Genomic DNA, 12,251 nt, shown 5'->3' with positions numbered 1-12,251 from the left:
TGATGATGCAAAAACAGTGTCGTGGGTGATTCTGGGTAAATGTCCTCAGTCATTCCTTCCTCCGTGAAAGCAACGGCAGATAATCATTTCACGCCCTTTTTCCCTGGATTGCTCTGGCAGACGCCATAGCATGGCAACTATGGAGCCCGTTTTTTGCCTTTTGTCACTGTCACTGTGTGTGTACTGGAGGCAGCTGACAGAGGCGGTACTGCAGCTCTACACAGCAGCATTCATTTGCCTTTGCAAGGTAGTAGAGACAGGTTACCATCCCTGTTGTACCATCTGCCATGCCATTGTACCGTCTGCTGCTGTCATGGGTGCTCCTGGCTGTCCTTCGCTGAGGTTGGCCGGGGGCGCAAAGACAAAAATAGAAATGACTCCCCGAGTCATTCCCTCCTTTATGTTTTATCTAAAAATAGTCCTGCCTAGAATATGAGTCAAGTGTACTAGAGAACCAGTGTATCAGAGAACCAGAGAGCACAGCCGCTCCGTGTCAGATCCCGCAGAAATGATGAGCTGCATGCCATTCTAGGGGGTGCCCCTGCAACAACCCCACCCGTTGCTTCCCTCCTCTCCCAACCCTCCTGGGCTACTGTTGCAGTGTCCCCCCATTTGTGTGATGAAGTAATAAAGAATGCAGGAATAAGAAACACTGACTTGTTAATGAGATAAAATGAGCGGGAGGCAGCGTCCAGCTGCTATGATAGTCCAGGCAGTACAGAATCTTTTCTTTAGACGTGAAAGGGGGGGTCGATGGAGCTCAGCCCCCAGTTGCTATGATGAAGTCGGTTACCAGCCATTCTGTACCATCTGACGGGAATGACCGGAAATCATTCCTATTTTTACCCAGGCGCCCCTGGCCAACCTCATCTGAGGCCAGCCAGGAGCACTCGCGGGATGATGACGAGGCAGCTATCAGTCATTCTGCACTGTACCGTCTGCTACCAGGGAGGAGAGGGAAGGGGAGGGGAGAGGATGCTGCTGTTCAGTGCCGCAGCACCGTGTCTACCAGCAGCATGCAGTAGACATATGGTGACATTGAAAAAGGTCAAGAAACAATTTTTTTCCCTTTCCTTTCATGGGGGAGAGTGGGGTGTAAATTGACAACACATACCCTGACCCACTCTGGACAATGTGTTTTACCCTACAGGCTTTGGGAGCTCAGCCAAGAGTGCAAATAGTTTTCAGAAACTGCGGGGACTGTGGGATAGCTGGACTCCTCAGTACGCCCTCCCTCCCTCCATGAGCGTCTATTTGATTCTTTGGCTTTCCGTTACGCTTGTCACACAACACTGTGCTGTAGACTCTATCATAGCCTGGAAATTTTTTCAAATGCTTTTGTCATTTCGTCTTCTGTAATGGAGCTCTGATAGAATAAATTTGTCTCCTCATACAGTGATCAGATCCAGTATCTCCCATACAGTCCATGCTGGAGCTCTTTTTGGATTTGGGACTGCATTGCCACCCGTGCTAATCAGAGCTCCACGCTGGGCAAACAGGAAATGAAATTCAAAAGTTCACGGGGCTTTTCCTGTCTATGTGGCCAGTGCATCCGAGTTCAGACCGCTTTCCAGAGCGGCGACAATGGTGCACTGTGGGATACCGCCCGGAGGACAAAACCATCGATTTGCGTCCACACTAACCCTAATCTGACATGGCAATACCGATTTCAGCGCTACTCCTCTCGTCAGGGAGGAGTACAGAAACCAGTTTAAAGAGCCCTTTATATCGATATAAAGGGCCTCGTTGTGTGGACGGGTGCGGGATTAAATCAGTTTAATGCTGCTAAATTCAGTTTAAATGCATAGTGTAGACCAGGCCCCAGTTGGAGTAGCGTAACTTAGGTCGACTTACTGCGGTAGTGTAGACAAGGCCTTAATCTCATGTTTTACATTTTTAATGTATTTTTCTAAGTAATATTTATTTTAGATTCTAGGTGCATGACGTGGAGTGGGGAGAGAATAAAGATATTCTGAAACGCTCATATTCGAGTACAATATGCTTTAGTGTATCTGAAAAAAAGGGCTGTCTTTTTAATTTCTTCTTATCACATTTCATTAATAAAATGAGTTACCGATAGACACATAATTGGACAATTACTGCTGATTAGTAACATTACAGAGTACTAATTACTTTGTTCAAATATATGATAGTTATGCTGGTTTATACAAATACATTCAAGGTAAAAAACAAAAAAATGTCATTAAGTACCTTTTTTTATTCCTTGTAGTTGGCTTGGCAGAAACAGACAATTCATCTCAAGATGCCTTAGGACTCAGCAAACTTGGGGGACAGGCAGAAAAAAACAGAAAATTACAGAAAAAGTAAGTTATCAAATATGTAATTTAGGGGAAATTAATAATTTCTTTCTTTAAAAGAAAAATTCCAAACATTATGCCTGATGTAGTATCAAGCCTCATTAAGTTTTGCAGACTTATTTTTTACACACATCTCCAATATAGTGTGTTGAAAAATGAGTTGTGGTCTTGGCAAACCTGATGTGATAGCGTTCAGCACTAAAATCATTTCTGTAAAAAATGAGAAATGAATTTTGGAAAAGTAAAAATGGACTTAGTGAAAAATGTGTCTTGGAACAGAGATGATCATTTTAGATTTCTGCTCTTGAGGTTTGTTTCTTGTGTAAATTGCTGGCAAGAGTCCAACAAGTGGCTTTGCCAGCTGAAAGCCACATAGTGCAAGCCTCCCTTCTTGGAACATTAGGGTTCCCTAGTGTGTCCAGCAGCTAGTTCTTTTTAACAGTTGACTAAGAAGCAATTCCTTTCTGCATAACAGCTGCTACTCATTTTGTCTGTTCACTAAATTTATTACTTAAGATTTTTCTATTTTTTTCTCTTGTCTGCTCTCATGGCTTTTGACAGTTTAAAACAATTCATTTTTGCTACTGGTGGTGCACTTTGCCTCAGAATTTTTTTGGTGCATTAGTTTGCTGAATGCTTATCTTCCAGTCTTTGGATTTATCTACACTTTGAGCTGGGTGTGTAATTTCCAGGTTAAGGAGACACACTCATGCTAGCTCTGTTCAGGTAGCATGCTAAAAATAGAAATGGGAGGAGTGGCTGCCTTGAGTAGGATCCCATCTGAGATGCTAGGTATGTATTGTGGCAGCTAGCCCATCCCACTGCTCGCGCCTCCCTGGCTAAACTTCTGTTCTTCTTCGAGTGCTTGCTCATATCCAGATATAGCCGGATATATACCCCTGCCGACCCAACCACCCTTCAGTTCCTTCTTACCGCCCGTGTCAGTCATTGGAACAGTGGAGTGCGGTTTTACTGGCCTCTACCTCCCTAGCTACTCGTAGTTTTCTAGTTATTTTGTTGTGTATATAGTTAATTTTTATTGTTCATAGTTAGTGTATAGTAAAGAGGGGTTCGGGGATTAGACCCTTTCCGGCACCCAGTGCCGGGGCCCATACCCGGTTCACCGGGTGTCAAACCATGCTCGACCTGTCATAAGCCGATGCCGACAGGAGATCCACACGACTCCTGCCTTAAGTGCCTTGGGGAATCTCACCTGACAGATAAGTGTCGCGTCCGCAAGGCTTTTAAGCCAAGAACAAAAAAGGAGCGGGACTTTCAGCTAAAGCATCTCCTCATGGAGGCGGCTCTTACCCCACCGCCTTTGGCACTGAGCCCTGGTCAATCGGCGAGCAGAAGTACCTCCTCGGCACCAGACTGCTCCGATACTGCCAAGGCCTCTCAGCACTGGCCGTCGCCGGCACCGAAGTCGACTCGGCATCGCTCCCTCTCCCCGAGGTCGAGAGAGCCTAAGACTCCTGCTCCTTCCATGCCACTTGCACCGCAGCCAGAGAGCTTGTCTAAGTCGGCACCGTCGATTCCAGTCCCACAAGGGCCATCGAGTCCGGTGCCTGTCAGCTCCTGGGCACGAGCCGTGGTTGAGCTTCCTATTCCATCCACATCGGAGACATTCTCAACGGCGAGGGATCTGATTGCTATGACAGAGTCGACGCTGCCTCGACCTCTGGCACTGCCAGTGCGGGTAATACAGTCTATCAGCAAACCTGCCTTGATAAGACCATCCTCTGTTGGCACAGCAGAGTGGCACCGTTCACGATCACGGTCCCTCAGACTTTCCAGGTCCCGTCGGCGCTCCTTCTCCCGACGCTGCTCGCAGTCCCAGTACCATTCTCCTCCTCGGTACCGGTCGTACTTGCGGCGCTGGTCAGTATCCTGTTCGCCGGCCCGCTACTCTTGGCACCGTTCCAGCTCCTGGCACCACTCCAAGCAACATGACTCCCATAGCCGCTCGCGACGTTGAGCCTCGAGACCTCGGTTGACCTCCTGGCACCGCTCCGGTCGCAGATCCCGATCTCGTTCCTGGTACCGGTATGCCTCCCGGTACCAGTCCCTGGTGCCGAGTAGGGCAAGGTCTTCTAGAGCCAGAGACTCTGCCCAGGGCTTTTCAGCACCTCCATGGCCATCCAGATATGCATCAGTGTTGTCCCACGCGGACAGCTCTTATGCTCAGGACCACGATTCTGGTGTGCCCACCAGAGTCTTCCAAGAGGCCCAGGACCAAGGACCTCATCAGTGGTCTTTCTGGACACCTTGGGCGTACCACCAGGCCCAAAGTGTACCAGTAATTCCGTCCCGCTCTGTCTCATCAGAGCACCAAGTGCCAGAGGCGACGGTTAGCCGTCCCCCTCCGACTGCTGTGGAGGAAGCCCCAGTTCACCCACCGGTCTCCCAGGTTCCTCTGGAGCAGGAGCAGGAGATTGCCCAAGAGCAACGGGCCACCCAGGACCCACTCGTTGCTGGCATGTCTTCTTCCTCTTCTCAAGATGAGGCGGTGGCAGAGCCCTCCTCCAATCAACCTGAGAGCCCATCAAGACCTCCTAAGGTAGCACTCAATATGAATCTCTAGATGGAGGAGGTCCCGGAGGTAGAGGACCTGGTAGTGGACATTCTATCGGCGGATGCCCTCACTAGAGTGGCCCTACCATTTATTCGAACCATCCAGGTGAATGCCGATACTATATGGCAGTCCCCAGCCTCTATCCCTCCTGCGGCCAGGGGAGTCGAGCGTAAATATATGGTGCCCTCTAAAGGGTATGAGTACTTGTATGTCCACCCTCCTCCCTGGTCACTAGTCATCCAGTCCGTTAATGAGAGGGAATGCCACGGCGAGCAGGCGCCAGCCCCGAAATCAAAGGAGGCTAGGCAAATGGACCTACTCGGCCGCAAGGTGTACTAGGCAGGGGCCCTACAGCTCCGGGTGGCAAATCAACAAGCCTTGCTTAGCTGCTATAATTATAACACCTGGGTGGCGGTGGGTAAGTTTATGGAGCTTCTCCCTCAAGACTCTTGCCAAGAGTTCACTGCCCTCTTGGAGGAAGGGAAAAAGGTGGCCAGAACTTCCCTCCAGGCCTCGTTGGATGCAGCAGACTCAGCAGCCAGGACTCTGGACTCGGGTGTTGCCATGAGGTGCATCTCATGGCTTCAGGTTTCAAACCTCCCACCGGAGCTGCAGTATACCATTCAGGACTTACCATTTGATAGTAAAGGCCTATTCTCAGAAAAGACTGACCCCAGGCTGCAAAGCCTGAAGGACAACAGGGTCATAATGCGCTCTCTCGGCATGCATATTCTGGTGACCCAACACAGGCCTTTCTGTCCCCAGCATCACCGCCCATACTCTGTGCCTAGACAAAGACAGGACTTTGGCAGGTGGCGCGGCCGAGGTGGTCGCAGACGACCATCAGGACCCCAATGGGGTCAAAATGAAGGTCCCTTGAAACCACCACCAGGACCAAAGACGAACTTTTGAAGGTGCGCCCGAGGGTGGCGTACCAGTTACAGGCCAAGATCCCTCTCCTCCCTTCTCCAACCATCTGTCCTACTTCTTCCCAACATGGTCCCAGTTAACTACAGAACGCTGGGTCCTACGCACGGTGGAGTATGGGTACCACCTCCAATTTATTTCAGCACCGCCCTCCCTCCCTCCAACCCTGTCCCTCTTCAGGGACCTCTCTCACGAGCAATTCATCTTACAAGAAGTGCAGACGCTCCTCGCCATAGGAGCTATAGAGGAGGTACCGATGGATGAAAAGGGCAAGGGGTTTTACTCCCATTATTTCCTAATCCCCAAGTCGAAGGGAGGTCTCAGACCTATCCTAGACCTGCGAGGACTCAACCAGTTTATGATAAAGTTGAAGTTCCTCATGGTATCTCTGGGGACCATTATCCTGTCCTTGGATCCTGGAGACTGGTATGCCGCCCTCGATATGAAGGACGCATACTTTCACATCACTATCTTTCCTCTGCGCAGGAGATACCTCCACTTTGTAGCCAACCGTCAGCATTTCCAGTTTACAGTCCTGCCATTTGGCCTTTCTGCAGCCCCAAGGGCATTTACAAAGTGTAGCCACCTACCTCCGCCAACGTCGGATACACGTTTTTCTGTATCTGGACGATTGGCTTATCCAAGGGGCCTCTGAGACACAAGTCACTCAGCATATGAGCATCGTCAAGGACCTATTCACATCTAGGCCTGATGATCAATATAGAAAAATCCACTCTGGTTCCCACGCAGAGGTTAGACTTCATAGGAGCTATCCTGGACTCCAATCTAGCCAGAGCCTGCTTACCACAGCCGTGGTTTCAGGCGATGGCAACAATCATCCGAGGTCTACAGAATGTCCCGACAACCTCAGCTTGCACTTGTCTCGGTCTCCTGGGTCACATGGCTGCCTGCACGTTTGTAACCAAACATGCCAAGCTCCGCCTCCGTCCTCTCCAAGTTTGGCTCAACTCGGTATACCGCCCAGGCAGGGACCCAATAGACACAATAGTCACCATTCCCCAGAGCACCCTAGGCTCCCTAGAATGGTGGCTAACTCCCTCCCTGGTGTGTGCAGGGATGCCGTTCCATCCACCCCAACCCTCAATGTCCCTGACGACGGACGCATCATCTCTAAGCTGGGGTGCTCACCTCGGTCACCTTCGTACTCAAGGCCTTTGGTCTTCTCAGGAGCTGGCATTACACATAAATGTCCGAGAAGTGAAAGCTGTCCACCTGGCGTGCCAGGCATTCCAGCAACAGTTGCGAGGCCGTTGTGTCTGTGTTTACAGACAACACAACGGCCATGTACTACATAAATAAACAGGGAGGGACACGGTCCTCCCCCCTTTGTCAGGAGACCATCCAACTCTGGGTCTTTTGCATAGCCCACTCGATAGATTTGGTAGCGTCCTTTCTCCCAGGCGTTCGGAACACCCTGGCGGATCGACTCAGCAGGTCTTTCCTGTCTCACGAGTGGTCGATCTGCCCGGATGTTATGCATTCTGTTTTCCAGAAGTGGAGATTTCCCCACATAGACCTGTCCGCTTCCTGTGAGAACAGGAAATGCCAGATATTCTGCTCCTCCCAAGGTCTCTCCCCGGGATCGATCTCGGATGCTTTCCTGATGCCGTGGAAGAGCCAGCTCCATTTTGCCTTCCCACCGTTCCCGCTGGTTCACAAGGTCCTGCTGAAACTCCGCAGGGACAGAGCGTGCATCATCATGATCGCTCCAGCGTGGCCCAGGCAGCACTGGTACGCCACGTTGCTCTACCTGTCGATAGCCAACCCAATTACCCTGCCACTTCACCCAGACCTCATAACTCAGGACCACGGCAGGCTTCGCCACCGGACCTGCAGGCTCTTCACCTCACGGTGTGGCTACTGCATGGCTAAACCAGTCAGTTACGTTGCTTTGAATCAGTACAACAAGTTCTCCTGGGTAGCAGGAAGCCTTCCACCCGGTCAACGTACATGGCCAAGTGGAAGCATTTCTCCTGCTGGTGGGAAACGCTTAATCTTACTCCCACTGAGGTCTCGACCCCCTCTATTTTGGACTAACTCTGGTCTCTCAAACAGCAGGGTCTAGCAGTATCATCACTGAGGGTACACTTGGCAGCCATCTCTACCTTCCACCCAGGCGAAGGTGGTCGTTCCGTGTTCTCACACCCTATGGTTTCGAGGTTCCTCAAGGCTTGGAGTGCTTATACCTTCAAATACGCCACCCAGCTCCACCTGGAACCTCAACCTGGTTTTAACCAGACTTATGTCTCCCCCATTCGAGCCGTTAGCAACCTGCTCGCTACTATATATCTGTCTTGGAAGACAGCTTTCCTCGTAGCCATTACATCGGCCAGATGAGTCTCCAAGCTTACGGCTCTTACGGTGGATCCACCGTACACTGTGTTCCACAAGGACAAGGTGCAGTTGCGACCACACCCGGCTTTCCTCCTTAAAATGGTTTCGGCCTTTCATGTTAACCAGGACATCTTTCTCCCGGTCTTCTTCCTGAAGCCCCACACAACGCAACGGGAGCAACAATTGCACTCTCTGGACGTCCATAGAGCGCTCACATTTTATATTGAGCGGACAAAACCGTTTCGTAAAACGCCCCAACTCTTTGTCGCAGTAGCAGACCTAATGAAAGGCCTACCTGTTTCCTCTCAGAGGATCTCATCTTGGGTGATGGCGTGCATCCGCATTTATTATGATTTGGCTCATATTTCCCCAAGCCATGTCACCGTGCATTCTACCAGGGCTCAGGTTTCATCTGCCGCCTTCCTGGCTCGTGTACCTATCCAGGAGATATGTCGCGCATCTACCTGGTCCTCGGTCCACATCTTTGCTTCGCATTATGCACTGGTTCAATAGTCAAGAGATGATGCAGCCTTTGGCTCAGCAGTTTTGCATTCTGCCACATCTCACTCCGACCCCACCGCCTAGGTAAGGCTTGGGAATCACCTAACTGGAATGGATATGAGCAAGCACTCAAAGAAGAAAAGATGGTTACTCATCTTTGTAACTGTTGTTCTTCGAGATTTGTTGTTCATATCCATTCCAAACCTGCCCTCCTTCCGCACTGTCTTAGTAACTGGCAAGAAGGAACTGAGGGGCGGTTGGGTCGGGAGGGGTATATATATGGCGCCACTCCAGGGGGCGCCCAGCCGACCCACCTTGTGTTGCTAGAGTAAAAATCTTCCGACAAACGTGCACACGGCTTGCACACACCTAACTGGAATGGATATGAGCAACGCATCTCGAAGAACAGTTACAAAAGTGAGTAACCGTCTTTTTTTAGAGCATTGAGCTAACATGGTTATGTCTCCTTGAGCTGGAGATTACACCTCCAGTTCGAAGTGTAGATGTGCTCTTTTAAGTGACATATTTTAAACAGCAGTAATTTTTTTCCTAGTTTTGGAATCTTTCCAATAAGTATTAAAGCAGAAAAATTTGTGTACCTTGTTCTGCTTTTAAAGATGTACTATATCTTGTGGTGTTCCAAAATGAACCAGGCAGCAGAGAAGTAGCAAAGTCCATGAGTGCAGAAGGCAGACGAGATCTTTCATGGTAGTAATCTGTGGCTAGATATTTAACTCGCAGAATAACATACTATTGAAAACTTGAATAGGTTGGCAGAATTATGATTTGTTTGAGTCCTTCCCACTCACCCTCTTAATAAGATACTAGTTGGCTGTCGTCATATTGTTCATTGCAAAAACAAGAACATCTATTCTTTCCATATCAATAGTAGTATTATTTTTAATCCACCCAACTATCATTTTCCTCTGTGTCAGAAACTAAGCTAAATTGATTTGAGGTCAATTATGGATATCTTGCTTCAGCTTCAGGAAGATTAGGTAATGAATGTGCAAGAAGCAAGCACATTAGAGTTTCCTTTTTAAATGAAAATGACTCCTTTAGTGCTGAAAATATGCTCTTAAATCCAGTACCAAATAAAAGAAATGTATGGTTAATTGCCAAGAAAATTGGCAACATTTTTATTTTAAAACCTTGAATACTGGTAATATATTTTGACTGTAACGACACACAGAACTGTTGCTCCTGCAATTGCTGACACATGGAATCCCGCCTTGTGACTAAATTCTGTTCTAATGATTTCAATAGTTTATGGAGTTTTCAGATATTATCTCTACTTTCTTGAAAGGGAAATGTTAACCTAGCTCAGGGGTCAGCAACTGTCTTTCGAAATTTTGCTACCATTGCTGAAAACTATATTCAATTCAGATTATTGGGTGTTATCCACTTACTGATTTATTTTGAAAATATTCACCCACATTTGCAAGTATGTTACAAACATAATCTAACTAATCCTTCAAGCAATCCCATGATGTTTATCAGGTGTTACATATCCAGTTATAATTTACAAATGACAAATCTGAGTTGGAAATTGTGGCTTTCCCAAGATCAAAATGTAGGATTTCAAAATCTCTGATTCCTAGTCCCGTACACTCAGTGGACACATTGATGATATGTGCTTACTGATCAATGTGATGAGTTTTTCATAGTAAATTTCAAAATGTAAAGAGTATTACCAAAAAGGCATAGGCTGCCATAAAAGCCTTGTTATTCTGGTGTAAATATGTAGCAAAAATGTACATTTTCTTTACTTTTACTGCCCCATAGGGCAAAGTGTAGGACTCTTCAGTCTTGTCTGAGTAGGGATCTAACATATGGTTGCCAGTTGTTTGGTTTTGAACTGAAATGCCTGGTCGAAAAGTGATCCTGGTGGCTGCTGTTAAAAATCCGGTCAGCGGGGCTAAAGCAGATCCCTGTCTGCCCTGACTCCACGTGGCTCCTGGAAGTGGCCAGTATTTTCCTCTGACTCCTAGGCAAATGTGTGGCCACAGGGCCTCCGCATGCTGTCCCGGCCCCAAAGCTCCCATTGGCTGCAGTTCCCAGCCAATGGGAGCTGCGGAGCCAGCTCTCAGGGTGGGGGCAGAGTGCAGAGCTGCCCAGCCACACCACCTAGAAGCTGGAGCAGGGAAATGCCAGCCACTTCTGGGGGCCGCCTGAGGTAAGCGCCACTCAAAGCCCGTACCCCAGCCCTGAGCTCCTTCCTGCACCCAAATTCCCTCCCAGAACCTGCATCCCCTGCCGCACCCTCCCCCCCACTCCAGTCCTGACCCCTCCTTCACCCAAACTCCCTCACAGATCCTGCACCCCTGCTGCACTCTGAACCCTTGGCCCTAGCCCCCTCGTCCCTGCCCCGCACCAGAGGCTGCACTCTCAGTTGGAGCCCCCCGCCCTTTATCTCAAGCCTCAGCCTGGAGATTCCTCCCCCTACCCCCTCACCCTGAATCCCTCATTTCTGGACCCACCCTGGAGTGCACACACCCAGCCCAGAGCCCTTACATTCTCCTACAACCCTACCCCAGGCCAGAGCCCCCTCTTGCACACCATACCCCTCATTTCTGGTCCAAACCTGGAGCCCTCACCCATAGCCAGAGTCCTGACCTCCTCCCACACTCCAGCCCCCTGCTGATCCCAGTGAAAATGAACGAGTGAGGAAGGGAGGGGGGGATGGAGTGAGTGGGGGCGGGGCCTCAGGGAAGAAACAGCGGGTGGGGCAAGTGTGTTCAGTTTTCTGCAGTCAGAAAGTTGGTAACCCTAATCTAGCATTTTTCAGATCATAGTACTATACTTTTATCAATCCATTCCAAAAGCTTGCCAAAGTGCACTGAACATAGGAAGCAAAAATGTGTTAGAAATAACTAGAGAAAATCCATCGCCTCCTCAATGGGAATGATCATAAACGTGAAAAGGATCGTGTCAGAGCAAATTCTCAAGGGTAATTGCTCAATTTCAAAAACATGTACACAGTGAAGAGTATCTGAGTGACTCAGTAAGAGTCCATACGCTGTGTAGAAAATCAACAATATTTAGGTAGCTTTTATTAAAAAGATTAAGAATTTCATACTTTCTGAAACCTAATGTTACTGTAGCAGCAGTGACTAAAAAGGTTTCTTTGTGCTTACGTTGTGTATCACTTCATGTCTTTTTTTGTTTGTTTCTGTATACACAATCTCAAACATGTTTGCAACAGGCATTGTTGCCTTTTTATTTGAAGACTCTATTAACAATCCTATGTTTAAAGAACTGAATTACAGTATTACAGTATTTCATTCTGTTTGTTTCTATATTTGTGTTATGAGTTCAGTTTAATTGTAGTTTTACATTTTTCCTTCATTGTTTTATTTCCTTATTATTACCATTTGATGTGGTAGTGCAAAATCAGGGTAAGTTTATATTTAATTTATTAGGATTGTTGTGGATGTGTGAGAAATTTGTTTGGAAACTTGCTTTGATTTTAATGATGTATTAAAAACCTTAATTGTTCAGCAAATTAAATGTATGTTTTTACAAGAGGTGATGTTTCTATATTAGGCAGTGAAATGTTCTGCTGAAGCATTTAT

At 48.1% G+C, this 12,251-nt stretch overlaps 1 protein-coding gene across 4 annotated transcripts in view; it reads left to right on the top strand.

Moving 5' to 3' along the window:
* Nucleotides 1-12,251, top strand: part of PPFIA1 (PTPRF interacting protein alpha 1) — a 90,632-nt gene that overhangs the window by 53,693 nt on the left and 24,688 nt on the right. For all 4 annotated transcript variants that reach the window (XM_030560109.1, XM_030560111.1, XM_030560112.1 and 1 more), the window contains one exon: nucleotides 2,231-2,324. In XM_030560109.1, coding sequence (XP_030415969.1) covers nucleotides 2,231-2,324 — 94 coding nt within the window. The remainder of the gene's footprint in view (nucleotides 1-2,230; nucleotides 2,325-12,251) is intronic.

This window comes from Gopherus evgoodei, chromosome 4 (assembly GCF_007399415.2).
Source record: "Gopherus evgoodei ecotype Sinaloan lineage chromosome 4, rGopEvg1_v1.p, whole genome shotgun sequence".
Taxonomy (NCBI): domain Eukaryota; kingdom Metazoa; phylum Chordata; order Testudines; family Testudinidae; genus Gopherus; species Gopherus evgoodei.
Note: the sequence above shows the minus strand (reverse complement) of the source record. Positions and strands in the feature narration are given on the sequence as shown.